This window comes from Porites lutea, chromosome 9 (assembly GCF_958299795.1).
Source record: "Porites lutea chromosome 9, jaPorLute2.1, whole genome shotgun sequence".
In the NCBI taxonomy this organism is placed as follows: Eukaryota; Metazoa; Cnidaria; class Anthozoa; order Scleractinia; family Poritidae; genus Porites; species Porites lutea.
Genome location: NC_133209.1, coordinates 16,529,012 through 16,556,116, shown reverse-complemented (window position 1 = coordinate 16,556,116; position 27,105 = coordinate 16,529,012). Strand labels below are relative to the sequence as shown.

Genomic DNA, 27,105 nt, shown 5'->3' with positions numbered 1-27,105 from the left:
TCGTCCGAATGACTCACGAGCGAATTTCAGCAGTGACTGAGCGCTCTGATCTGTCTGATAATCTCGTGTCGTTATTTATGGTGCGAAATTTATTTACCATAGACTACGATTCGGGCTGGCAGTATTTGTGGATCTCATCCGTTTCTGTATTTTGGCTGGAATTTCACATGTAAGGATGTCTTGCTGTCACAGCTGCTAAGCGTGTTTTCGTGTTGTTGTTCGGCCATCTTGGCTAATTCAAATGATACCTTTCATGTAAATTGTGCTTGTTGACGATCAAGGTCAGCGAACTGTGGCTCTCTTAGAGAGAATGTTGCTGCTTCTTTGGTACCATGACTGGGATCTATGAACTGTTTGACAGCTAAATAAGGATTTAACTCTACGTCCACGCCATGAGCGAAATTGCAGAAAACGGGTAAGGACTAACCTAGGTTTGTTGGTTCACAAATCCAAATTACTTAAGCTCATATAACCGGAATGGTCAACAAACTTTATTCGAGCCTTTTCTAAGTCCTAGATCAAATCTCATGACCCGAACAGAATTGATGAAATGAAGTTCATAAGTTTGAACCTTTGACTCATTTCGTCAGACTGTAACAACATTTTGACAATGTATCTAATAACCAACACGTCCCACTCGATTCGCATTTGTCCACTTTAATCAGGAAACAGCAGAACGTATCCTTCGATCCAAATCTTTTGTCTTTAATAGTAATGAAACTTAATAACTTGGATCCTAAGACCTATAATTGATCAAGGTTTGAACTAACGATATGGTTTTATATAAACTCGATTATTGCCAGTGCAGACGTGTTGTTGATCTAATTAGATCTACATATTTGAGGTAAACATTGCGATGTGTTAATTCCTAAATTTCCTAAACTTGACCTTTTTTGTTTTTTTTAAAGGTCATCTAAACTGTGTTTGTGAGATGTGTGTATTATGCCATTCATAATAGTTTTAGTGTGATTATAACTATAAATACATGTACGTGTAAATCTTAACTTCTTAATGACTAAACAATGCTGTTGTATAGATGTTATTGTTTAGAGAGTAATATTCTGTTTCGTATGCCAACTGTCCACCACTGTCATTTTTGTTGCCAACATCATCATCATCATCATCATCACCATCATCATCATCATTGTTGTGATTAGCTGCCAGCTTTTTTATGGTTTTTACTTGATCAATGCCTGGGGGATACGTGTAGCCTGCATAGCTGGTGGTATTGTGTAGTAGTCGAGTGAGATTTGGCGGTGGAGCCGTTGAGTGAGATTTGACTGCGGAGCCGTCACGAGCGGCGAAGTCACGAGAAATACCGCCTGCCAGAGAACCATGATTTTTCGAAAGCCGCCCACTTTTGTCACCTTAGCTAATGGCATATTTTAAAAATCAGCCAGTCAAAGAGAAACCTGCAATTTGAAACTTCCGATTATTTTCGCGCGAGACAGTTTAGAAATAAGCGTTGACAGACTAAGCACGACTCCTAATAATGTGAAACGTGACATTGTGTGTTTGCTTGAACAGAGGGTTTTTTTATTTTCTCGGCTCTCGCGCGAAGGTTACTAGCACTACACAGTGCATGTATCATTCTAAACTTTGACTGAGTAAATCTTTTTCAGCAACACCAGGCTTAACATTAAAAGGTCATGAAGCTGGTTTGTTACATGCATGCTGAGTGACCATTTCCGGTGGTTTATTCTTCTGTAGGTGTTCCTGATAGGACTTGATCTCAGATGCAGTTGTATAGTGGTTTAATTTTCTTTGACCTTTGTTTCTTACGGCTAAATAAAGACAATTCCAGCGCTGTGAAGTTTAAAGACGCCATTATTATGCTCTTTTTAAAGCGGAAATCACAATCACTTTACAGTTTGCCATCTGCTCCCTAAATTGGGAAATATATGCGAAGGCTCATCTAACATGATTGACATATGTATGGCCCTCGACCAATCCATTTCCCCGCACACTGGTGTGCGGACTATTCAAAATACCGGGGTTTTCTGGCAGGCGGTATTTCAACCGCCTCGTCCCTACTCCCTTTTTTTGGAACACGGCTCCACCGCCAAAACTTTAATCTCGCACCCACACAATACCGCCAGCTACGCAGGCTAGGATACGTGCTCAGTTTATCTTGTTGACTGAGCAGGAAGGGTGTCGACTTATGCTATTTGTGTAGAAGGGTTGAAGTTTCCAGTATCGTCCTAAGATACATGTACAAATAGGCCCTCTTAGGGGTGTTACATATGAATTTCAAAACCTGATGTTTTGCATATTATAATAAATGATAACTTATGATTTAGAGGTAGCACATCCACAAAGTGATTCCTGGTCGAATTGGAATTTGGAAATGTTGGTTTTTGAGGAGAGGGGAAAATCGGAGTACCCAGGGAAAAACCTCTCGGAGCAAAGGAGAGAACCAACAACAAACTCAATCCACATATGGCATTGACGCCAGCATTTGAAACCGGGCCACACTGATGGGAGACAAGCACTCTCACCACTGGGCCATCCCTTGCTCCCCAGAAAGCCATGTCACTGTTGATGTTTCACTGTGGTATTTGTGCTTTTCTATGTCGCTGTCGCATCTTTAACCCATCTTTGTGTCATTTGTCGCTATTTCTTCTGTGCTATGTCGCTGTTTCAAGGCCATGTCACTTGTCAGTATTATTTGCCCTAACAGGCTTTGTACAACCTCAGCCAAAACCTGTTGGAATTATCTTCCATACAAACCATCACTAATTCCGCCTTCCATGTTGTTCTGGATACACTCCACCTTGGGTTTTAGACCTAAAAATAGAAGTATGAAATGTGGCTTCTGAATTCTTGCAAAATAAAGTACAGATATAAGCACAAAAAAACAAGTTACTTACATAAAAATCCTACCTTTGGAATGTTGTGTACATGTCTTTAGCATTGTACACTTGTTAACACAGACTTGCAAGCATTTTGATCATGCTGAAGATGATTTTTATTCACCTACTGTATACCTATCTGTTTCTTAAAGGGATGATGGCAGTGGGGCTGGAGTAGATGCACTAGATGATGATGGCCAACAACCAAAGAAGAAAGTAAAGTAAGTTCTTGAGCAGATAACTACTTTTTGTGCCTGGAATAGAAGACCCTTCCATGGTTTTTTCAACTCTTGACTGGGACCAGTTAAGCAAAAATCCATTAATACAACTAGACACCTGGCTTCTGGTAAATTGAGGAAAAAAAGTCAAATTTCACGGAATTTTTAGGAACAAAATCATGGAAAAATGGGCCGATTTCGCGGGAATTTTTGGGGCAAACTTGGCCAAAGAGCAACTGGTAAAAAAACGACGGATTTTGTGGTTATTTTCGGGGCAACTTTCACTAGAAATCGATCGGTTTTGCACTGATCAGACCAGGGTTTTTAATGTTTTTCTGACAGAGGTCATCATTTGCTCTTTCAACTACCATACGCTCCAGAAATGAACCAATGGCAAAGCCTTTAACATCATGGCTAGTGCCCAGTTTTTCACAACATAATCTAAGCCTGGTAGTTTCAGGACGTTGTTCGCACATTACAGTGACAAAGTTTCAAGATAAATTTACAAGTTTACGGCAAGTAAATAGCTGAGACAATTTTCAAAAATATGGTACAGACATGTATTTGATAAGATTTCTAGCGAATTTTGCGGTATTTTGCGTGTTTTTGTGAATTTCGTGGATTTACCTGAATTTTGCGGCTCCGCGACCGCGCGAAATATCAGAAGGCCTGACTAGAAAAAACACCTTAAAATCAGTAAAGTTGACAAGTTTGAAAGTGTTTTGTCGAAAACTTAATGAAGGTATAGCTCCACAAAGTTGTGAAATTTACAGACTTTTGTATTTTGAGGGGCAAATTCGTGCAGAAAGAAGCCAGTTGAGTGTCAATGGATATTCCCTTACTAGTCCCAGTCAAAAGTTAAAAAGAATGTGGAAGAATCTATTATTACAGGCACAAGGGTCTATTTCCTAAGTGACCTCATAAAATGCTACACAGTACATTGCATACTATACATTACATTCTACTGTAGAATTCCGAAAGTAATGGTTCCTGCTAATGTAAGGGCTACCTGAACATAACATCTACTTTTTACCTTCCTATTGAATTCTGAAAGTAACGGCTTACTCAAAAGTAGCGGTCCTTGGAATCTAATGTAATGTTTAAAGCATTATTTTTAATCTACATAAAAAGCTATTTTAAAGAGTGTTAAACTTAATATATGCGGCAGCAGGAACCAAAAACATGTCTGTTTTTTCCATTTTTAGTCAATGTCAACTATCAGCCTATATACTCACAACGCTATACAGTGTACAGCTTTTCCTCAGCCATAACAATTAAAGAGCACATCTCCCTACTGCAAAAGATAGGTTTCATGCGGGTTTCCGTGCATGTCAGCTACATGTACTTATTACCTGTATGTATCCGTGTGTGACTCACATTTATCCGTATGTTATTCAAGTATTCTTACATTACCTGTATGTTACCCGTATGTTACCCAAATGTGCCTGTGTGGTGTTTTAGTGAAGATCACTCCGGACCTTATACAGTGTAGCCTGAATTTCAGCCATCTCTGTAAGTTCCAAACTCCCCAGGGAGGTCTGAATTAACCATTCGCCAATGTTATCTCCTCTTGACATCACTACTAGACAACTTGACTTCAGCTTTACTTGATTGTCAAAACATTTGCATAATAAAATATTTTGTGTAGTTATGAGTAATTTTTGATTGAAGTGTCATTTGATACTACTTTAAGTGTCCACATGCTTGCGTGGAGTTTGAAATTTCGACAATCTTTATTGTAACAGGGAAATAAAAGTATCCAGGGGACGCGAAATAAATTTTGGGGGGGGGTCACCCAGATTTAATCACCATTTAGGGAATGCGTTAGTACTTAAAACAAGACTGATCACAAAAGTTTAAGTGTACAGTAATCACAATATTTTTATGATGACAGCTACAGTTGTATCACAAAATGAACTATCTTACTGTTCACTTATGTACAGTCCGGAATATCCCAAATTTAAGGACAGGGCCAACTGGTCACGCGACACTTTTCAACCAATGAGAGGGCGTGCTTGTGTTTATCAACAAACAAATCAAAACATCGCCTCAGTGATCAAAAATTTTCAAAACAACGGACAGAGTCGGACAGAATCAGTCATCGTTTCGAGATTCTCAGGCATATTTTAAAGACTTTTCATGAGGCATACACAATTTTTTTAAGTGGACAGTGCATCGAAAGCCATATTGGAAGTGTCTCGTGAAATATTCAGCACATTTTGTGGCTTATTTCTTCTTTTATCCTTTAAACAACGCGATGTATAGGCAAGATTTTGGTTGGTTTTCAAGGTAGGTGAACAAGTGTCTATTATTTTTTCGAATCACAGATTTTTTATGAAGTTCTAGCTATTTTTCCTCGATTGTCATATCGATTAGCTTTTATCATGTTGAATGTGGGGATGGTAGACAACCTAGAATTTTGGTAGACAATTTTTGAATTGCGAGGTCCAAAACACGTACGTTTTCCACTCCCGGGTTTCTCACAGAGCCGTGTTATTACTTTTTTTCGCATTAGTACGAGCCTTTGCCTTTTTTCTCTTCAAGGCCAAAACAACTTTATTAGTCTTGTGGATATTCACATCCAACATTTCGCCTCACTTTGCCGAATTTGCAGGGATGAAATTGAATATCATAAGCGCAACGTAGATACTAACTGCTAAATTGCTTCTGAAATTTACTAATATGGAAAGATTTAATGTTGTTGGATTCTCCAAATGTTCATCCACCGTTAAAAAAACAATCAAAGAAACAAGGCAAATCTCAGTTGTAAGTGATGTATTTCGCTACTCATTGAACATGATTGATTATGTGGGATAAAGTTAAAACATTGCAGGTACTACAGCAAGCAAAGAAAGCACCAGATGCGTAAAGTCAACATGAAACAACACAAAACACAAACAAGAAAAATTAATAAATTTGAACTACTTTCTATTCTTGTTATGATGACTGGTTCTTTAATTCTTGTCCTGTAGAAGTTAATAGGTAGTACCAATCCTGTTTTGTACGATCTCAACAAATTTTCACGCTCTCTCTACTAGTTTGCTTCCATCAAAAATCTTGCAAGCCATGCCAGTGAAGCCATGACCTCTGCGATCGGTCCGGAATCAGTTAGAACACCCCAATGATTCGTTCCTCGCAATGATTAATGCTCTTATTCTGTTACATGAAATGTTTTCTTTGATTTATTAAATGTGAAACCTAGACGAGTACTGTAAGCTCATCTTTAATATTCTGTCCGACTCAGTCCGTTGTTTTAAAATTTTTTATCACTGGGGCGATGTTTTGATTTGTTTGTTGATAAACACAAGCACACCCTCTCATTGGTTGAAAAGTGTCGCGTGACCAGTTGGCCCTGTCCTTAAATTTAGGGATATTCCGGACTGCTGTACAGCTGTACTGCACTTGTGGAAATTCATCACGCAATATGGCAGCAGATTGCAAGGCAGAATTAAAAAATGATTTTCTTTGTTGGACAATAACAAACCGTAGTCTTTCACCTCTATTCGGGGGACACTTCTATTCAAGAGAAACTTACTTTGGTCGCGAGGTTGTCCCCTGAATAGGGATTTCTCTGACTTGAATCAAATTAGTAGCAAATCTTGTGCGTGCCACAGAGCACCATGGGTTTTACAATTTGGTTATCTATGCATCCAAGAAATTTAAGGGTTGTGACAATATCATCTGTCTGCGTGCACACTGTTTGTCCTTACATCCCCCTTTACACGGGCTTCTGATATTTCACGGAAAAAAAAGCAAAATTTCGCAGGATTTTTAGGGGCAAATTTGCAGAAAAATCGGCCGATTTCGCAGGAAAAAAGTCAAAATTCACGGAAAAATCAGCCGATTTCGCGGGATTTTCGCGGGAGAAAAGTCAAAATTCGCCGGAAAATCATTCGATTTCGCGGGATTTTAGCGGAAAAAAGTCAAATTTCGAAGGATTTTCAGGGGCAAATTCTTAGAAAAATCGGCCGACTTCACGGGAAATTTCGGATGGAAACTTCGCCAGGAAACAATCAGTAAAAAACAGCCGATTTCGCTGGATTTTTTTTTGGCAAATTTCGCTAAAATCGATCAATTCTGCGTCGATATGACCAGCGTTGTTTAACGTTGTTTTTTTTAACAGGGATAATCATTTGCTCTTTCAACAACAGTTTGCTCGAGAAATGAGCGAATGCTAAAGCTATTAACATTATGGTTAGTGCCCAGTTTTTCGCAACATTAATCTAAGACACCTGGTAGTTTTGGGACGTTGTTTACTCGTTGCAGTGACGAAGTTTCAAGATAAATTTGGACGTTTGGGGTGAATAAAACAGGTCTAATGGCCAAGATAAGTATTAAATATGTTTTGCCGACAAGTATTTGGAAATATTTCTTGCGGATTTCGCGGTATTTCGCGTTTTTGGGGGAATTTCGCGGGATTTCGCGGGTCCGCGACCGTGCGAAATATCAGAAGCCCTGTTTATAATAGCAGATGTGAAATGTCACACCTACTAAGCCCAAAGCATACAATGGGAGTGTTTAACTTGATATTGGACATTCGCGTGATGTTCAATAATGACAGCTGTCAAAAAAGAATATCACTGACCAGTGTCGCATGACTGTATCATGGGCTCTGGTGTACAACTCAATGTTGTTGTTGTTGTTGGGTTTTTTTTTTATTATTATTATTATTTTTTTTTCTTTGTGACCAGTCTTTGGTTTTCAATTAATCACAGGCTCATCAGGTCCATTTTTCAGGAGGAATTCAGTTTGCTTTTTCCTTATGAGTAAAGTTGAATAAAAACAAAATCAGAAAGATATTAGTTTGTCAAAAAAAAAAATCCCAAAAGAGCTTCGTTTTTGGCCTTAGCTAATTCTACATATTACATGTATTTTGGTCAAGGAATACTTTATTCCCTGCAATTTGCCACTGTAATGGAAGTGTGTGCCATGTAGACGTTGTTACTTAAAATTCACCTTTTCCTTACTAACTTTATTATTTTTCACAGATCTTCAAGAAATGCTAGTGAGAAAAAACGGAGAGATAAACTAAACATTTACATCAGTGAGCTAGCTGCAATGGTTCCATCATGCGCAAGTGCCCAGCGTAAACTCGACAAGACCACTGTTCTGAAAATGACAGTTAATTACATGAAAGTTAATAATGGTATGTTTATCTCATTGTTATTGTCTTTTTTTGCATGTTGTAGTTAGCAATGGTTATTGAGGGCAGCACTTTTTCAGGGACTTTTGTTGGCTTAATTTATAGAAAACTTTTCATTTTTAGTTATAGCATTAAGGTGCAATATCTTTTTAGCGGAGCTCTGACGCGCGAAGTGCGCCTGCGAAGCACCATGGGTAAGTAAATCTACCCATCCCAGGAAATTTGGTAATCACATGACAGTACACCGCCCACCCGCCCGTCCGTCCGCACCACAGGAAAACCAATGTTCAATCTCACACTTTCTAGCTTGTCTGGGAGCACAGGAAGACTGATATTGCACACATATTGCACATCAATGTTGTGATCAATTATTGACAGCTGTTAGAACAGGGTATCCGCTGACCAGTATCACCTGACCGTTTCGCGGGCTTAGTTGTTGACCCTTCGAGGTCAAGTATCTTGTTGAAGTTAGCCACTGACAAGTTACTAGTTTTCAAATGATCGCAGGCTCAAATTTATTTTAATTCATATGAAACATGTTGTGTTTTATATGTGCCACACGATTAAAATTTTGATTTCAAACTGACCTCAGAAGCTAAAATTCAGCCAGTTTTTACAGGCAGGGAAGACATGCCAGTTGCTTTTGACGTTTCTCACCAAGGTCACGTAAGGTCACACTGAAAAAAGGAAGGAGGCTTAAAACATAAACAAGGATTTTCAGAGACACTTTAATACTTGTCTTCGTGAATGAAAATTGTTGTCTCTGTATATGTTTCACCAAATTATTTTCCTTTTATTAATTGTTAGCAGTCTCTTTCGCAATTTTAATCGCTGTGCTGTTTGTTTTCAGTCGCTATGAACGTCGCTTGCAGGAGTAGTCAAAATGCCGAGCATATCAAATGCTTTTGAAGATTACACATCGTTATAAAGCCGTTATGTTGAGGAGTAAAACTCTATTAATCTTAATTTAAACAGTCGACTTTGGTGCTTGTCAAAAGTGAGAACCGGCTCGCCGTATAAGTGATTTTGGAAATTTATTTAACGGTTTCGCTGAAGAATGCTTCGATCATCCTGAATATTGAAGGAATGCAATTTGTATTGCAAAATAGTGAAATACTGCATTCTGTCCGAGGTCTGTATGACAAAAACAGTGTCTCATGGTACTATTTCACCTCAGATGTGATGTATAAAAAGTATATAAGGTTGGTTTACACGTTCTCAGACTTGTTGGCAAGATTTTGTAAAGTAAACTTGTCGAACGCAAAAACTTCGGCCTGATTTGTTTTCCAAGAATTTGTTTTCCAGGCCTAATGTACTGTTATCAAGAACCATTATGGCTATGCTATTTTTAGGTGCACATATAAAGCTATTAACTTGATGTAAGATTAAGTTCATTCTTAGCTGGGACTGTTAGCAAATTATTTTTCTCCAAAATCACTTAACCTTTCCCTCAAAAGTCACATGAATGTGCTCTAAAGTTAACTGCCTTGTGGAATACAAGTTTACAATTGTTTGATTTAAATTATAAGTTTGAGTTAATAGGAGCTTCGCTTTTAGCCCTGGCTAAATCTATATATTATTTTTCTTCAAGTTTTCAAAAATGATAAGAGTGGCTCAAGTCTTCTTCAATTCAGTCAAGACAAACATTATTAAGTGGGTCACATTGTCTTTTGGAGGATGTGGTGCTTTATTTATTTCAACCCATGTCACTTTTTTGTATCTTTAATATCATTTGAAAGGGAAAAAGAATTGGTGTTAGAATTTATTTTAGAAATATTCACTTTTCCGACCAAATATTGTGATTTACTGTTTGTAAATCTGCAGGCCTGTTTCTATTAATCTTAATAGCTGTCACAGTGAGCCCTCGCTTGTGGATATTTAATTTCATCCCTTCCTGTTAGTACTAGCTAGTACTGAGAACAAATACAATACCCTGTATAAATTAATGTTTTGTGTTGATTATTAACTGAATAATTTGTACCGTTTTAAAACAGACTTGACTTTCTCCTTTCTTGGCAATGAAACTGGGCTGATGTCATCCTTTTTATGTGGTGAAGAACTTGGTGAACTTCTTGATAAGGTGAGTGTACTGCAATATTATTTTGACCTGTATACATCGTCCTTGTGTTTGTGTTAATAAGAATTTGCAGCATGCTAAAATAAATTGCAGGATTGGACTCTGCAGACAGATTTGGTGGCAAGGTCTAAGAGGCATGTACTGTAATTCTTGCTTTGAGTTATGTGTCATTCTTTCATAATTTTCTGCCCCTTGCAGGCTATGAATGGCTTTCTGATTGTCTTGTCCTCTAGTGGAGAGTTTGTGTTTATTTCCAACAGCATTGAAGATCTCCTTGGCTTGAAAAAGGTATGTACATGGTATTTATTATTAATAATTCAGTGTGCACACATTGATGTTGACTCAGCTGTAGAATGAATAGCTGCGGTGAGGCATGAAGATACACAAGTTTGAGTTTATTCTACAAGTGTACCCAGGAAGTGTACAGTGTACAGCTGTTTTTTTGCCATTAACAAACTAGATGTTTAAAAGTGGCTCAGCCCAGGTTTTCAGTAATCATACATACTCTCTTCAAACAAGAAATTCAAAGATGCCTCAAACAAAGTACAAAGAATTGCACCATTTGTGGAGTATATATTAGAGTTTCCAAAAAAGTCAGTGAGTTCTACATACAGCTATATCTATGGCAATAATTATCATTTGAAATTGCACACTTTCTTCAATTAACTCTAATTCAAAAGAAGCTGTTTGGTCCTCAACAAAGGATGTATTTAAGTAAGTAACCAGTCTCTCTTGCCAGGTCTTGATATTTCTCGTGCTTCAGTACTTTTTATTTTCTTTCTAAACAACATTAGTGTTGTTCATAAACAGCAGCACTGAGTCCTATTCAGGACTACGTTCACTCAGACGATCAAACTCAGCCTACTTATGATTAGTGTTATTATCATTATCTTCATCATCATTATTATTATTATTATTATTATTATTATTATTATTATTATGTTTTTTTGTCTTTATGATTATCATTTTTATCAGTATTATTATTATTATTATTATCATTATATTATTATTATTATTATTATTGTTATAATTATTATTATTATTACATGGTTCATAAATCTTTAAAAGGTCTTGAATTTTAGTAGTCATCTTGAAAAGTAATTGATTTCTTTATGAGGTCTTGAGAAGTCCTTGAAATTCAGTACTTGTTCATGCCACAACAGTTTCTGTGAAGTTAGATAATTTCACCGAGTAAAAAATTTTGGCTCATTCTTGGTGTAATGACCTGTAAAACTCTTGGTTAACGTAAAAACATTTTTGTGCATAAACAATGTTTTATTTCTTTTCCATTATTTCAAATACTATTTCTGTAACCTCAGATGCAACTGCAAGTTATACCCAGTGACTGGTGCCATTTTGCGAAGTGTTGATATGGAAAGTAGCATAAGAAAATGTGATCAGCCATGGCTGAACATGTAAAAATCGTAAATGGCTCCATTAAGTGTTTTAGCCAATAAGGTGTTCAAAAGGGGGTTAAAGAATGCTGATTTATTGAACAATTCTTAGTCCCTGAAAACCTGTAATGTTTGTCCTTGAAAAGTCCTTGAAATTTGTTTGTCTGACGTGGAACAAATCATGTATTATTATTATTATCATAATTGTTATTATTATTGTTATTATTATTATTATTATTATTACTATTGTTGTTGTTGTTGTTGTTGTTGTTGTTGTTGTTGTGTTGACGATGATGGTGATGATGATGATGATGATTATTATTGTTTATAAAATAACTAAGATAGTACGCGCGCTCTGACTGGCTGAGAGGAGTGTTTGCATGAGAGTATGTAAACATGGTTGTGACTTGAGATGTTTTGCTTTTCACGCGCTAATCGCGCAAGCAAGAATTTGAAAAGTTTTAGTGATAAAAACTGGTTAAGTTTACTTTATTTACCCATTCCTTCGCGAACTGAAACTTGGAAAATCTTTACAAACAAGCTGTGTCAACTTTTTTCGCTTAAACTGACATTTTAAGCGACAAAAATCCGTATTTTGGAGAGCATCTTTTTGCAAAACAAGAACTGATTACGCATGCAAGACTTCGTGTACAAGACTTTGCGACCGGTAAGAATTTCTCTTTTAATCAGTGCCATAACAAAGAGTTTTGCGTTTTTTCTCAGGAAAGTTATTTTATAAAAGCAATAGAAAACTTTTTTCCGGTGTTTGCATAGCCTGATAAAAACACTCGAAGGGCTGGGAGAATTCGAGACAGTTATGCAAGTTATGCAGTTATTGTATAACTGTATCGAATTCTCCCAGCCCCTCTCGTGTTTATATCAGGCTATGCAAACACCGGAAAAAAGTTTTCTATTGCTTTTATAAAATAACTTTTTCTATTTTGAGATAAATATTAGCGATAAAAATCACGACGTTTCGACCTCTCCGAGGTCATTTTCAAGTGTATAAAAGTTCTCTAAATTAGCATAAATAAGTTAAAAACAAGTTATAATAGATAAAAATGTGGTGAACGCTAAAATGTGATAAAATATGTAAAAATGTAAAAGTGCTAAAAATATTTATAAAGTCAAAAAACAATGGAAATAAAACAAATTAGCACTTTTACATTTTTACATATTTTATCACATTTTAGCGTTCACCACATTTTTATCTATTATAACTTGTTTTTAACTTATTTATGCTAATTTAGAGAACTTTTATACACTTGAAAATGACCTCGGAGAGGTCGAAACGTCGTGATTTTTTTATCGCTAATATTTATCTCAAAATCGATTTCTAAGAAACTACTTATTAACTTTTTCTATTGCTAAAAAATTGTAAGTATTATTATTCTAATTATAATCAAACAGGAAGACCTAATTGGTAAGAAGATCTTTAACGTAGTCCACCCGGATGACAGGGAGAGGATAATGAGGGAGTTTGTTACAGGAGGCAAAAGTTATTTAACTTCACCAACGGACGAGATGGGTACGTGTATTGTCCTAAGCGCTTGTTTAAACTGAACTTTACCCATTAGAAACCATAGTTTTAGACAGGATTTAGCCAGGTTTGACTGTTCTCATGCCGAGGGCAAATATGATCCCTCTATCGGAGTAAACAATCATGGACACCCGTCCTGAGTAGCCTGAGAAAAAAGCCCACGACATTTTACGATGCCACCAACAACGATTTTCCCTGCGAAATGACGTCTGAAGAATGAGCCCAGAAATTCCATTCTGATGACGTGTCGCTACCCAGATCTGGGTGCTACTTCTGATTGGTTGAAGCAAATATTAAAAAAAAAACAATGGACCTTTTTACCGATACAGCGGCTATATTGAATTAATTCTATTTAAGGAGTATTATGGGATGTCCAGGGGACATGAGCACGATCCGTTTTTATAAAATAACTGAGATAGTATGCGCGCTCTGATTGGCCGAGAGCAGTGTTTGCATGAGAGTATGTAAACATGGTTGTGGCGTCAAGTTGTTTGGTTTTTCGTGCGCTAATCACGCAAGCACAAATTTGAAAAAGTTTTCGAGTTCAAAACTCAAAAAGTTTACTTTATTTACCCATTCCTTCGTCGGCTGAAACTTGGAAAATCGTTACAAAGAAGGTGTGTACATTTTTCTTGGCTTAAGCTGACCGTTTTAAGCGAGAAAAATCCGTATTTTGCAAAGCATCTTTTTGCAAAACAAGAACTGATTACGCGTGCAAGACTTCGTGGACAAGATTTTGCGACTGGTAAGAATTTCTCTTTTAATCAGTGCCTTACAAAGAGTTTTGCGTTTTTTTCTCGGGAAAGTTATTTTATAAAAGCAATAGAAAACTTTTTTCCTGTGTTTGCGTAGCCTGATATAAACACTTGAGGCGTTGGGAGAATTCTCGACAGTTATGCAAACCCTCGACTTCGTCTCGGGTTTGCATAACTGTCTCGAATTCTCCCAACCCCTCTCGTGTTTATATCAGGCTATGCAAACATGGAAAACGTTTTCTATTGCTTAATACTCGCTTTATATTAGAAATATGGTCTTTCACTGTATACATCTTATTTCACGGGAAAAAGGCGATCATCATTACATCCAAACACTGCACAACGTTCTTTTTTGCCATTACAATATTATCCTAGAAAAACGTGAGGAAAAAATGCCCTGAAAGGCGCGCCTTAATACTAAGCGAATATATCCGAATGTGCTCATGCCCCCTGGGTATCCCATAATACTCCTTAAATCTAACTAATTCAATGTGGCCGCCATATCGGTAAAAAGGTCTATTGAAAAAAGAAAAGATAAAAGAAAAGCATACAGTAACTTACAGCTGTAAAATCATTTTAAGTAGGAAATGGCCCCCAAAGATGTTTCGACGCCAGCTTTAATTAGTACAAGTGTAAGTTATTATCAGGTCAAAACATTTCAATAAATATATAGAAAAATACTCAAAGAACATTTAACCCACAGGGAATACCAGCTTAGCTTGCCCCATACCCGCGAAGAGCTTAGCCCGTATCATCTCTTCAAAGCATCCATCACGGGTTACATTAGACTTCCGCATGTTTGTGCATGGGAAAGATGGCGAACCTGCTGGGGATGAAAACATTCATTGTGTTGGCTTTTTTGACCACTGGATGAAAAAGGTGTCCGACCACGGCAAGAGAAAAGGTGAGCTATAACACTTTTGGCCCTCGGGGCTCAAAATAACGGTTGGTCAACGGACATTGTCTGGCCAAGATGAAGATTATTTCAGCCTGTTTGTATACAGAGCTTGGAAGGGACTGGTGGAGAGCAAGGTCATTTATTACGTTCTTGTATTACACGGGTCATGCATACTGCATGGATCACAAGTGGTGGTCGCGCATGTAGTTTCGACCATTAACGTCATGTCGTCTAATTCAGTGTGTAATCATAGTCACGATTAAACAAATAAGACACCTGCTTGTTTTATCACATGCATGATCACAAACCGAATTGGTGCCCTCTCGGTTACATTATCATTACTTACTTATTAAGGTGATTATTGTTGGCAGGTACGCAAGGCGCGAAACAGGGTACCCAGGCGATTACACCCGCTGGGGATTCGGTGGAATCTCTCTACATGGTTGGGGTAGCGGTGATAGCTCGCCCCAGTTTCTCCAGAGCGGTAGAGTGTGAGGCTGGGGAAGATGAGTTTGTATCACGACACAGTCTTGATGGAAAATTCCTGTTTATTGATCCCAAGTAAGTTTGAAAGAAGAAATTTCTCCCGTGGTCTTCATGGTTGAAAATGTCAGCAGTTATCTGCCAGATAAGAAATATAAGTTTAGTCCCCCCTTAACTCCCTTGCTCTGCAATGTCTTAACGGAAGGCAAAGCCCAAACTCTCGGCCTATCTAAAGCCACGATTATTATGACTGTTTTGTTTATTGAAGGGCGCCCCCCGAAATAACAGTGCAGTTTGTTTGCTGCCAAGTTTCCAAAAAAACAAATATTATACAGCAACACTTTTCAATTACTTAAACTCTAAAAGACCACAGAAATGACGTCGACATGTTCAAAACATTTGCTATGAAACCTTTCTACTGCGGCTCTGTTTGCACTTGTTTTGATCATTTAACGCCATTTCTATGGTCATTCAGAGTATGGAAATGTTAAATTGGTTTCTTTTTATTAACTACCCTTATCCCAGACTGACTGACTGCTTTGTCGTCTTTGATCTTGCTGACCTTTTGGACAGAGAGCGGATGTGTTAGTGCAGCCCTTTTCGAAAGCAATGAGGTCGATTTCCGTCTTTTCAAGGGGAATCCCCATAATTATTGTACTCAGTTAATTTAGGGCCTGTTTACATGGAGGTGGGGGATCCCAGGTAGGTGAGGTAACCCGCCTGTCCGTATAATCTCTCGTTTAATTTGATCACATGTACATAATAGGTGGGGTGACCCGCCACATGTTACCTCACCTATCTGGGCTCCCCCACTTCTATGTAAACAGGCCCTTAAACGTCTGCCCGAGGGCGTAAATGTGGTTGTTATTTCGCCCCCTGTAACTTTATCCAAGACAGTCTTTGGTTCTGAATTCCGCAACATGGATTCCGGATTCCAGATACTGGATTTCGGATTCTTGTATAGTATCTTTCAGCGGAATTTAGATTCCACGTTTAATTGTTAGCGAGATTCCAGATTCCGCAAACAAAATTTTCCGGATTTCGGATTACCTTACATGGGCTTAGGGCTAGTTATTGTTGTGCAAGGTTGCATCCTTGTCGACTTGATTCTACAGCTGCACAGCTACATCCTATGCTTTCTTTACTGAGAGTGCATTTTTTTCCCCCCTCTTTAGGTCGATATCAATCACAGGATACCTTCCTTTTGAAGTTCTTGGTGCCTCGGTTTATAATTACGTTCACCATGATGACATGGCAGTTTATTCCAAAGCTCACGAATTACGTAAGTTGAACTTTATACAGTATACTCTCACCGCACTGAATTGAGGGGAAAGGCAGGGCGATCCCTCCCTCCATACTTACCCCTCATGGGACCGCGGATATAGCTTATTTCCACGGATAAGCGCCCACCTCCTAGGTCAAAATATCACACGAGCCCTGCCCCCCTCTCGTACAAGCTCCCCCTCCCCTTACCTTATACTTTGTTAAATATTAGGGATACAAGGAAAACCTGTTTCTGTTGCCACTCTTTTTATAACTTTTTAAACTTCAACTACAACATTTATAGCGATACAGCTCTCCCCCGAATAAGCGCCCACCTCCCGGAGGTCAAAATATCGCGCAAGCCCCCCCCCCCCCCCCCTCTTGTATAAGCGCCCCCTCCCCCGTTAAATGGGAGGGATACAAGGAAAACCTGCTTCTCTTTCCACTTTATTTATAACTTTTTAAACCGATACAGTTCCGTGTCAAGTTTATATTAAGACTACGGCACGGTTGATTACCAACCCCTGTTTTATCAAACGAAAGATATCAATACACCATATTGACATCACGTTTATACGTGGATTATGTTGTAGTTTTTGTTTTTGTTAAGATTTATCAAAAATGAAGTTGCACTAGTTCGGGGAAAGGAAAACTTAGTAAGTAACCTTGTCGATTAAGTGCCCTCGCTCCAATACTCACACTCCCCTCCTTTTAGAAGAAACTTTTAAAGAAGAGCCGGTGCGCTTATTCCAGGAAATACGGCACGTAATTCTCTCTCCCTCTTCTCTAAATTTTCTGGAGAGCCCTGCCATACCATTGTCCCGATCGTCCGAATTCAATTCGAGACGACTCGGGCGATGGACACAATCCAGTCGACACCATGGAGACCAGGCTTGACGCGCGCTACTCACGGCTGTTCACTTTGCAGTTATGGAGTACGGAGAAAGTAAAACAGATTGTTACCGCATGATGATTAAGAGTGGACAGTATCTCTGGGCCAAGACTAGAAGTTATATTTCCTTCAATCACTGGAACTCCAAACCTGAGATCTACTGTAGTACTACTAAAATCATCAGGTTTGTGGTAGTTGTAACCCCAGGTTTCTAACAGTCCCAAATTTTCGGTCGGAATCGAGCACCTACCTTTCTGGTGCTCATCGTAGTTTCAAATGTACGAGTCTTGCTTGGGGATGAGTATCAAATCTACTTATGGTACCGGGACGGTTTAGGAGGAGGCTATAAACCCTACGCCCGCCCCCTTGTTGCATTTGAAACCAAGATGGCCGCCCGTAACAGTAAGCCTGACGGTCTTACGGAAAATAGAGTATTGTGAACAGTCGATTGCAACCCTTGAGCCCTCTATACATGGAAGTACCGTCAATCCTCTATTAAGCCAGCCCTTTTCAGGTGAAGAAAGTAATACAGAGCTATAAGAGAGGTAACTCGGGTAACCATGCGCCGGTATAATGTAAACGTCCTCTTACTCAGTCTACATTTTGTCGCCAGTGCTGCTGAAGGTGCAAAGTCACTTAAAGATCGAGAAGTTGCAATTGAAAGAATCAGTCAAGAAAAGCGTCCTTCAGTCTTTGCTCTTCGTTCAGCGCCGATAAAGTCCCCACAAGAGGCAAACGCCATGGTTTTAGCCAAATGGGCAGCAGATGAGAACAACGTCGTAGCCTCAGCGGACGAGGAAGATTTAATGGAGAATCCCGCAGGGAATCAGAGGGCCCTGATGGCCGGTGGCACAGGTAAGCCTAATACAGTAGACCCGATAACTCGAACTCGGATAACTTGAACTCTCCGATAACTCGAACTCGAACTTTCATGCGGCTTTCAGATTAGGCAATTGAAATCCATCATGTATAAGTTCTGTGTAGACACCTTAGAACATAACTACGACCCATTCCTTGAAAACCATCTGTCCGTCATGTAATTTTTGTTTTTGTTTTTGTTTTTTTTGAAATCGTCATATGTAGCTTTACTACCTTTTACATACTTTGTAAGCTCTGGTACCACTGTATTTGGCTTACCGCTGTTGTGGCACCCCTGCCTAATAAGGCATTTATTATTCTTTGGTTCAGTATATATTTATTTATAAAATAACTAAGATAGTACGTAAAGTATGTAAACATGGTTGTGGCGTCAAGATGTTTGCTTTTGGCGCGCTAATCACGCAAGCACGAATTTGAAAAAGTTTTCGAGTTAAAAACTCGACAAGTTTACTATATTTGCCCACTCCTCCGTCGGCTGAAACTTGGAAAATCGTTACCAAGAAGGTGTGTCAATTTTTTCCCTTAAGCTGACAGTTAAAGCTAGAAAAATCCGTATTTTGAATAGCATCCTTTTGCACAACAAGAACTGATTACGCGTAGAAGACTTCGTGTACAAGACTTTGCGACTGGTAAGAATTTGTCTTTTAATCAGTGCCATAACAAAGAGTTTTGCGTTTTTTTCGCGGGAAAGTTATTTTATAAAAGCAATAGAAAACTTTTTTCCTGTGTTTGCGTAGCCTGATATAAACACTCGAGGTGTTGGGAGAATTCTCGACAGTAATTCTCCCAACCCCTCTGGTGTTTATATCAGGCCTGCAAACACGGAAAACGTTTTCTGATGCTTAAATATATATATATATATGTATTTTTTTTCTTTGTGTCATTTAATAGGCGAAACTAATAAAATTTTCACTTTAAAATTTTCGTGAAGGTGAGAGTCTTTCGGTCCCTCCCTGTGACACGAACAGCATCAGCGAGATTCAAGGCAACGGCAGCGAGAGTAATGCCAAGGAAACTAGGGACAGTGGTCAAGAAGAGTCGTTTGTACGTACACGTATTTTTTTTTTGGTCGATATTAAATGTACCTTTTTGTATGTTGGTGTTTATTAGACATGCTTTGTTCCTTTTGGTTGTTAACCAATTAAAGGAACGTTTTACAATTTCGTAGTTAAAGCAACGTAAACGGGCTAACTGAACAAAAATGATGCGAGTTCATTTTAGGATGTGTTACTGGGCGAGTGTTAATCAATCTGTTTGTTTTTTGTTTTTGTTTGTTTGTTTGTTTGTTTTTTCAACAAAATGGCGCCTAAAGTTATTGGTGAATTCTACTTCTTATTCTTGACTCCTTGTAATTTCTACTTGTACAGACTCAATTTTCAATATTAGTGTGATATGGAAATGTTTTTTGTCGCACAGGAACTTCCCTCCACCGTTGAAGAACTCGAAGATTTCAGGGAGGCCCAGCGTCTTCTGCAAAATCAGCTGCTTGAGAAGCATACTGTCCTAATGAAAGCCATCTCCAAACAGAAATCACAGCTACAGGAAATTCAGCAGCAGATGATACTCAATCTCCAATCGCAACTTTATGTAGACCCAGTCAAACTCCAAGAAACATGTTCTGGATACATAAAACGAAATAAAGACTTAACTGAAAAACGTGAAGAGCAGGAGCACACGCTCAAATCGATTACTCATTCTCTGGAAGAGCAAATGAGAAGCGCTGACCTCCAGTACAAGCGTCATTATGAGAAGCTCTTGGACCGGAGAACAGATGAGCTGAAAGAAGTAGGCTCCAGCGTACAACCCAACACGCTGCAACGATCAGAACTTGTCACAAACCAGGTTTTGAGCACCACTGCTGACTTCTCAGTTTTGGCAGGGAACGACAGACAACAACAGCAGCAGCAACAACAAGCTCCAACCGATTCTCCACTGCAGTTAATGTCAGTGGACTCTCCCTTGGACCTGCAGCAGCAAGCTCACATCGAGGACATTCAAGGCAACATATCAGGTTCAAAAAGGAGTTTACCCAATAACCGAGATCCAAGAGGCCAAAAAGTCATGCTTCTTGGCTCTAGTTCGAGGCCAATGTGGCCACAATCAGTGGCCACAGAAACACGACCAGAGCAAAGACTGCAGCAACAGCAATCTTCTTTGGCTGCGGCGCCGTCAATACAACCAAGTAGAACAAACCAAGGTTCGGGTCAACCGTTTTTGCGTGTAAATCAACGCACCGCAACTGCAACCGAGACAACGAATGTTCTATGCACACCATTGCCAGCCTATCCAGGCCCACCTCAAGACCAATCACGTAACACTGATATTCAGTCGAATCCGTCCATCCACGGACAAGTACCAATTCAATCGCAATACGCACCCGGTGCTGCAGATGTTCCCCAGTCCCGTCAAATGTATGCCACTTCGCAACAAATGATTGGCCTTCCTCAGCAAAATTCTGAAATCGCCGCTCTGAATACGGGCGTTTTTCAAACACAACCGATTCAAAGCGCTATGGCCCAACTAGCGACAGGCCAACTGTCACAATCTGCAGCAGCGTCGCTTAACCTACTTGGTCAGCAACAGCAGCAGCAAAGTCCGCAAGTGAATGCGGCTGTCGCTCAGAGCATCACACAGCTTCTAACAGATTCCTCACAGAACCAGCAGCTCGTGCAGGTATTATTAAGTGTGTTGTCCATGCTTCAGAGTCAGCCGCAACTGGCGGTGTCATTGTCAACACTACTTAAACAAGTCCAAGGTAATCAACAGGAACCGCAAGTGGGAGTACCGTGCGCCGCCCCAACGCAGCCTTTGCAGCCGTCTTCGGCGCAAATTGCAGTTGGACCGGGTGGCCAGGGACAGCTTCAGAGTGCATCCCAACCTACTTATGCTTACAACAGTGACAGCACTTTCCAGCGGCAGCAGCGCCAACCGTCAGTGCTCCCGAATCAGTGGAGGACTGCACAACAGCAGCAGCCGCCGCATCAGCATCAACGGCAGCCTCAGCAACAGCATTTGTTGCAACAGCAACAGCAGCAGCAGCAAGTACCCGGCTTAGTGCAGCATTCACGACGAGGAATGCCCCGCGTGACTTCGACCACTACAAGCTACAGCGTTGCTTTACAACGACAACAACAACAACAGCAGCAGCAACAACAACAGCAACAACAACAACGACAGCAGCAGCAACAGCAGCAGCAGCAGCAGGTGGTGGACCAACGACTCTCCAGGAATGCCTCCTTTTCCAGTCTGACAGGATCGCCGATTCCATCTTCATCAAACTCTCCCTCTCCACTCAACTTTATGTCCTATGGGAGCTTGCCTTCCACATCGATGCGGCCTCGAATGGGATCTGCGCACGACTTCAACACAACGGGCAAGGGCACAAAGTCTAAGAGTGACTACTTCTCAAACTTTTCCTCGGACGAGTTAAGCTCCATGATGTTAACCGTGTCAAGTGGGATGCCCACGAACAGCGGCGCTTCCAACTCCCCTGCATCAAAAGAGGAGAAGAAACTTCAAGAGGAAGAACTTCTTTATAACCCCCTCCTCACACAGCAACAGGAGCTGTTGCAGTTGCACCAGGTTCGTTCACTCTTCTTTTACGGTTTTTTTTTGTTTTGTTTTTTTGTTTTTTGTTTTTTTTCATTTGTTTCACTCCCTCGTTGTTTTGTTGTTGTGGTGGCTTCGTTGGTTCTCAATTTGTCCAAGTTTGCAGGGATGAATTTAATTCAAACGTGTTAATAGTCAGTTGTTTCACTGCTTAAGTAGGAAGATGAAACATTGCTTGTAAATGCGACTAAAACTGATCGTTCAGCCCTCCACCAAACCACTACTGTATAACCGAGTAGTTGTTGCCTCTTGACCATTCAGTGCCTCTGCTAATGTGTTTGTGCTCTTATTTTGAGATTGTACATGAAACCTTCAAGTTGTTCAGCAGGGCCCTGTTCCTGAAAAGGCTGATTTGCGCTTATTTTTGATTAAAATTGTGTTCCGTTTTTGCATTTTACCCTTCTACGTATGTATTGCTCATACTAACACTTAGTGTTAATTCATTACTGTATCTCGAGGGAAAGGCTCAACAGTATTTTTTAACCTCGAATTGCATGTTCTTCGACAAGAAAACCTTGCTCAAAATCTTAGCTTAATCCTGAGACAAACTTAGCCATCTTTTGAGGAACAGGGCCCGGACTTCAAACAAAGGCCGAAAGACTTACGTCATTATTACAATCATCATCTTTATTACCGTTATTGTTATTATGAATATCATTATTCTCCTTTTTAGGAGCAAAGACGACAACTTCTAGTTCAGCAGCAAGAGCAAAGACTAGCGATGTTTGAGGAGCAAAGAAAGAGAGAAGTTGTAGCTGCGACGGGGCAACAACAACAACATACGGCAGCCTCTAGGGAACCTGCGCCTTCCTACAGTACGGACGGAGGACTGCGGGCTATGCTGTCCCAGAGTGCAACGCAAGGATCTTCCCGACAGCCAGGTAACCTTCGCTAAGACTTCTTTGACTGTTACTATAGGGGAAGGGAAAAAATTGGCCAATAACTGACTGGCGTTCCCCAGTTACGACTCCAGAAACAATTGCTGCACTCATTTCGGGTCCAGTTTCCTTCTCGTCTCTAAATTGGTGCATTCGACCGTAAGCAGTTCATATGTTATCTCTTTTATTAGGTGATCAAGACACAGGCGCCTCGTTTTCAGGTTGGTCTGAAACCAATTACCCGTTGGGCGAAGCAGAAGAACAGGTGCTAAACCTTCTGTTAGCCGAGTCAACCTCATTCGATCCCTTACTTGACAATATAGAATGGGGAGACGACGCCTATAGCAGCGAAGTGAACCTAAATCCTGATTAAAGCCTTCAAAAACATACACTTTAGGTGCTCGTTCGTGGGATGGTGTACTCATCGTAGAGTAGCTCGTACTCGTGACTCGCGGATGGCGAAGGCCTCGCGATGCCATGCTTTGGGCGTTGTTACACTATGGACGCGCAATTGCGTGCTCAAGAGACTTGAGTTGTCTGAAGTTCAAAGAACAGTTTAACTGCAATGGAACGTTTGCCGACAGTTTTACGCAATAGAATAGGTACAGTAAAGAAATTAAATATTAGGAGCCCAGGCTTTGAATGTCGGGGTTTTAAGGTAAAATTAGATGACTGGCCCCTTTTTATATGGGGTAACGTGTGTACCTAGCGTTTTAGGGGTGCACAGGACACTGCCTCTTCTAAGAGGTTTTAAATACCAAGAATGAGAAACCGTTGTCATTTAAAAATCCTAAACCATAAACAGTGAAAACCTGAGCTTTATGGGAGGAGTTGATACAGTAACTTCATTTTAACAATCAGCGAGTGTCGAGCTAACTATTTTTCTCAGTCACTATAATATTCTTTCAAGCGACAACGTTTTCTCAGCTCCTGTTTTGAATGTCACAAAGAATGTTTTATGACCAGTTCATATTTCGTGCCTCTGCAGTGCCAAACCTGTTCTGTCGAACTCAAAAATTCAAAACTGATTCAGACGTCGTTTTTCTGCTGTGCTTTTGTCGAGCCTCATCCAAGAATTAAGTTCGGCACAGCATAAGGACGACCCATGAACTGGGCCTTACCTTTTTATGGTATTGGTATTATTTTCACTGGAATAATCTTTGGAGCATTTGGAGAAAAGAACCTGAGTATATCTACGGGGTAGCAGTTGCGATAGAAATTTGATATAAAGAAATAGGTAGTAGGTGTAGAAACGGATTCTCCAACGAGAACATCCATTTTACTTACTGCGTGATAATACTGTCAACTCAATCTCAGTGGACACTTTTGCAAAACGGATTCCTAGGATACTTACCATTTACACAAACCACGCGGGTGGAAGCTGAACAGAGTAATTGCATGGCCTCAAATCACAACCCTTGTTTTCTGAAGCTTCGCAAACGGAATTGCGCGAACCCTAGCCTGTGATTCTCGCAACCGGAAATTTCGGTTTTCCTATGTAAATGGTATGTACCCCTAGAGTCTGTCCTCCCTGGTCGGTCCCTATCTTTTTGCAATCTTTTTCTTCGCCTAGGTATATTGGCCTTTTTGAGGCAGCCCATGATAATGTTTCGGGTTTGTGTAGAACTGCACTATGAGACTGTTTTGGGGACGAATTTCGACCCGGTTTTCCACGCAACGTTGTAATAGCCAATAAAATGTCGTAGCGAAACAGGTCTATAGAGTAGTTTGACACAACACCGACCCAGTCTCGCACCCAACCTCTCGGCCAAGTACGCGGATTACTCTCTTAGAACAACACTTGGTCATGTACCAGTCCCTACCGTGTCCACCATTGGAAGAGTTTTACACTTTATAGTATGCGGCGTAATGTCTTTTACCGGGTTCCTACATCATGCACAGTCTTAAAATAAAAAACAGTTTAAAAACTAAAGAGTCTGCAAAAAGTGATAAAAAGTCTCGAAGTTTTGATCCGAAAATCTCTACGAACCCTGATAATAGGAATTCCCCCCTGCTTTCTAGATCTCTGGCTCCCCATGCGTCGGCCGAAAAAGATTTCCTGCTAAGCTTTGAAGAGAAACTGCTGTCTTTTGTGCATTTCAACTTATTACCTAACTTGGGCAAAAGCTTTCAAAACTGTTCCTATTAGTTTTGAATCTTTAAATGCGTTTTACACAGTCATTCAGAGCAGCCGATCCCATTTTCAATGATCGAGGCGGACATGTTTCAGTCGACATTTTTATAATAAATATAAATATTATGATATACATATACCCCTCGAATGAGTTATACATTAGTTTTGTAAAACTTGGACCGCAAAAACGCGATCCCTTTGAGATGGTAAGAAATACCCATAATAAATAAACAGAATAACAGCATCTTTATGAAGCTTGTTCTTAGCAAACCATAATAAGTTAAAATGCCTGCATGCTGAAGTAATCGATTGTGATGTGAAAGAATTATGAAAAATGGAAATACAAAGAAGAAGGCGCAATTATTTTTGCAGTTTTTTGTTGTTTTTTTGTTTTTGTTTTTGTTTTGTTTTTTCTTTGTTGTTGTTGGTGTTTTTTTTTTCACAAATCTCTACAACAATATCTGGCTTCGCTTTAAACAATAGATAGAAAGTAAAGTTCTTTTTAGTCTCAACCTTCAACGTTGCAACTATATCAGCAACACCAACGGATCCGAGTCTCCAAACAAACGAGCCTGACAAGTTTTTGACCGAGGAAGTGCTTCAGTAAGGGCGGAACAGCTGTCCGCGCCGTCTTTCTGGAAATAGTTTACCTCGGTTATTATTGTAAAACTGACCTGTATTAAGCGGTCGCGGTCCCTTTGTCTAGGTTCCCAACGAGTTATTTTTATATTGCCTTCACCTCTACTTAACGGCGACTTTCTCAAGATGATGTACCATACTCTTGCAATAGATTAGCCTGTTCCAGGCGTTCAGATCAGGGCGGATAAAGGTTGGGCGGTGAAACGAGCGCTCCGCTCTTCATTTAATGTGTGATGTGGAGTAGGACTGGCACGAGCGCTCTTTCCACGCTTCCGGTGCGCTTGAAGGCCTGCGAAATTTTCCTTTTTGCAAACCGGAAATCCTATTTTCTTTCTGTAATTTCAGGCCACAATGTTAAATAGATAAATTCGTTTCATAACAATATCAATAAACAGTTTCATATGTTTGTGTCTGTACGTCTATAGGTCAAACTTGTTGGTCGTATAATGCCAAAATTTGAGTTTAATTTGAAAGTGTTGAATACCTCCTCGTTCCACTAAATATCACCTAATCGTCTTTCACCGTTTCGTTTGCAAAAGCTTAACACTTCTTAACCTCAATTTTTACATATGTTAAAGGGGGGTAAATTTTATATAACATAACAAAAAATTAGATTGATATATATTGATATAGTGGCGTTGTACTTCTTCAAACTTTGCTTCTCGTTTGCAACGCGACATGGCGATTCGCGCAATGCGTTCACAAATCCGGCAACCGCATGTAAACAAAATTTATTGAGGTTAGTTGTGAGGTTTTTTCTCCGTTTTTCTCTCTAAAACAAAACAAGGTAAACAGTAAAAACTGAGGGGAAACTAATTTTGAAGTTTCGAAGAAACAGAAAGACGTATGAGAAGTTTTTTCAAAATTAAAAAGAAGGATGATGGTAATTGAAATTAGCATAATTTCACCTTGCACGAGCTGCACGCATTTATAAAATATACGTCATCTAGTTATGAAACACGATCTGCTGTCTTTTAGTTTTGCCATGGATGACATAGATGAGATTTTCCTTCGTGCTTTAGACAATACTTAGTTGCTTTTGTTTTGGAATAACATCGACATTGGTGAGTAGCAGAACGAAAATATAATTCAGTAGAGTCATGGAAGTAATAAAAGAAACCCTTTGAAAGAAATATTTGTCTACTCCAACTAAACCTCCCGCAAAAAATAGCAACATTTGCCTCTCGGAGACAGCGTACCAGCACAAAGGAACGAGGAAGAAGTGCAAGAAAACAAATTATCGAGGCGCCATAATTCAGTGACAGCGGCAGTGTCTTATGCACAAACCACATCGCAAGCCCCGACCGAAGTCGAAAACAAGCAACATTTCTAAACATAGTCCCAGTCCACTGCATCACACCTTTTTGCTCGGACGCGCTCGTTTCACCGCCCTACCTTTATCCGCCCTGGTTCAGATGAGGCCTTCCAAGGGGGGTTCTGGTGTCGCTTTG

General features: G+C 39.7%; 1 protein-coding gene across 1 annotated transcript; it reads left to right on the top strand.

Moving 5' to 3' along the window:
- LOC140948950 (uncharacterized) lies at window positions 1-25,368 on the top strand. The gene is made up of 15 exons (XM_073398205.1): window positions 1-415; window positions 3,005-3,073; window positions 8,059-8,216; window positions 10,208-10,293; window positions 10,489-10,578; window positions 13,095-13,212; window positions 14,683-14,883; window positions 15,249-15,438; window positions 16,536-16,642; window positions 17,552-17,699; window positions 18,129-18,370; window positions 19,326-19,438; window positions 19,811-21,976; window positions 22,677-22,884; window positions 23,073-25,368. The coding sequence occupies exons 1-15, from the start codon at window positions 393-395 to the stop codon at window positions 23,252-23,254; spliced, it is 4,101 nt and encodes a 1,366-aa protein (XP_073254306.1). The 5' UTR covers window positions 1-392; the 3' UTR covers window positions 23,255-25,368.
- The last annotated feature ends 1,737 nt before the right edge of the window (window positions 25,369-27,105 follow it).

Excerpts from the sequence above, each read along its gene's own strand:
- LOC140948950 (XM_073398205.1), top strand. The coding sequence starts at position 393 with ATGAGCGAAATTGCAGAAAACGG. Across the intron at positions 14,884-15,248 it reads CGACCACGGCAAGAGAAAAG|GTACGCAAGGCGCGAAACAG; the intron begins GTGAGCTATAAC and ends TATTGTTGGCAG. Across the intron at positions 15,439-16,535 it reads TTCCTGTTTATTGATCCCAA|GTCGATATCAATCACAGGAT; the intron begins GTAAGTTTGAAA and ends CCCCCTCTTTAG.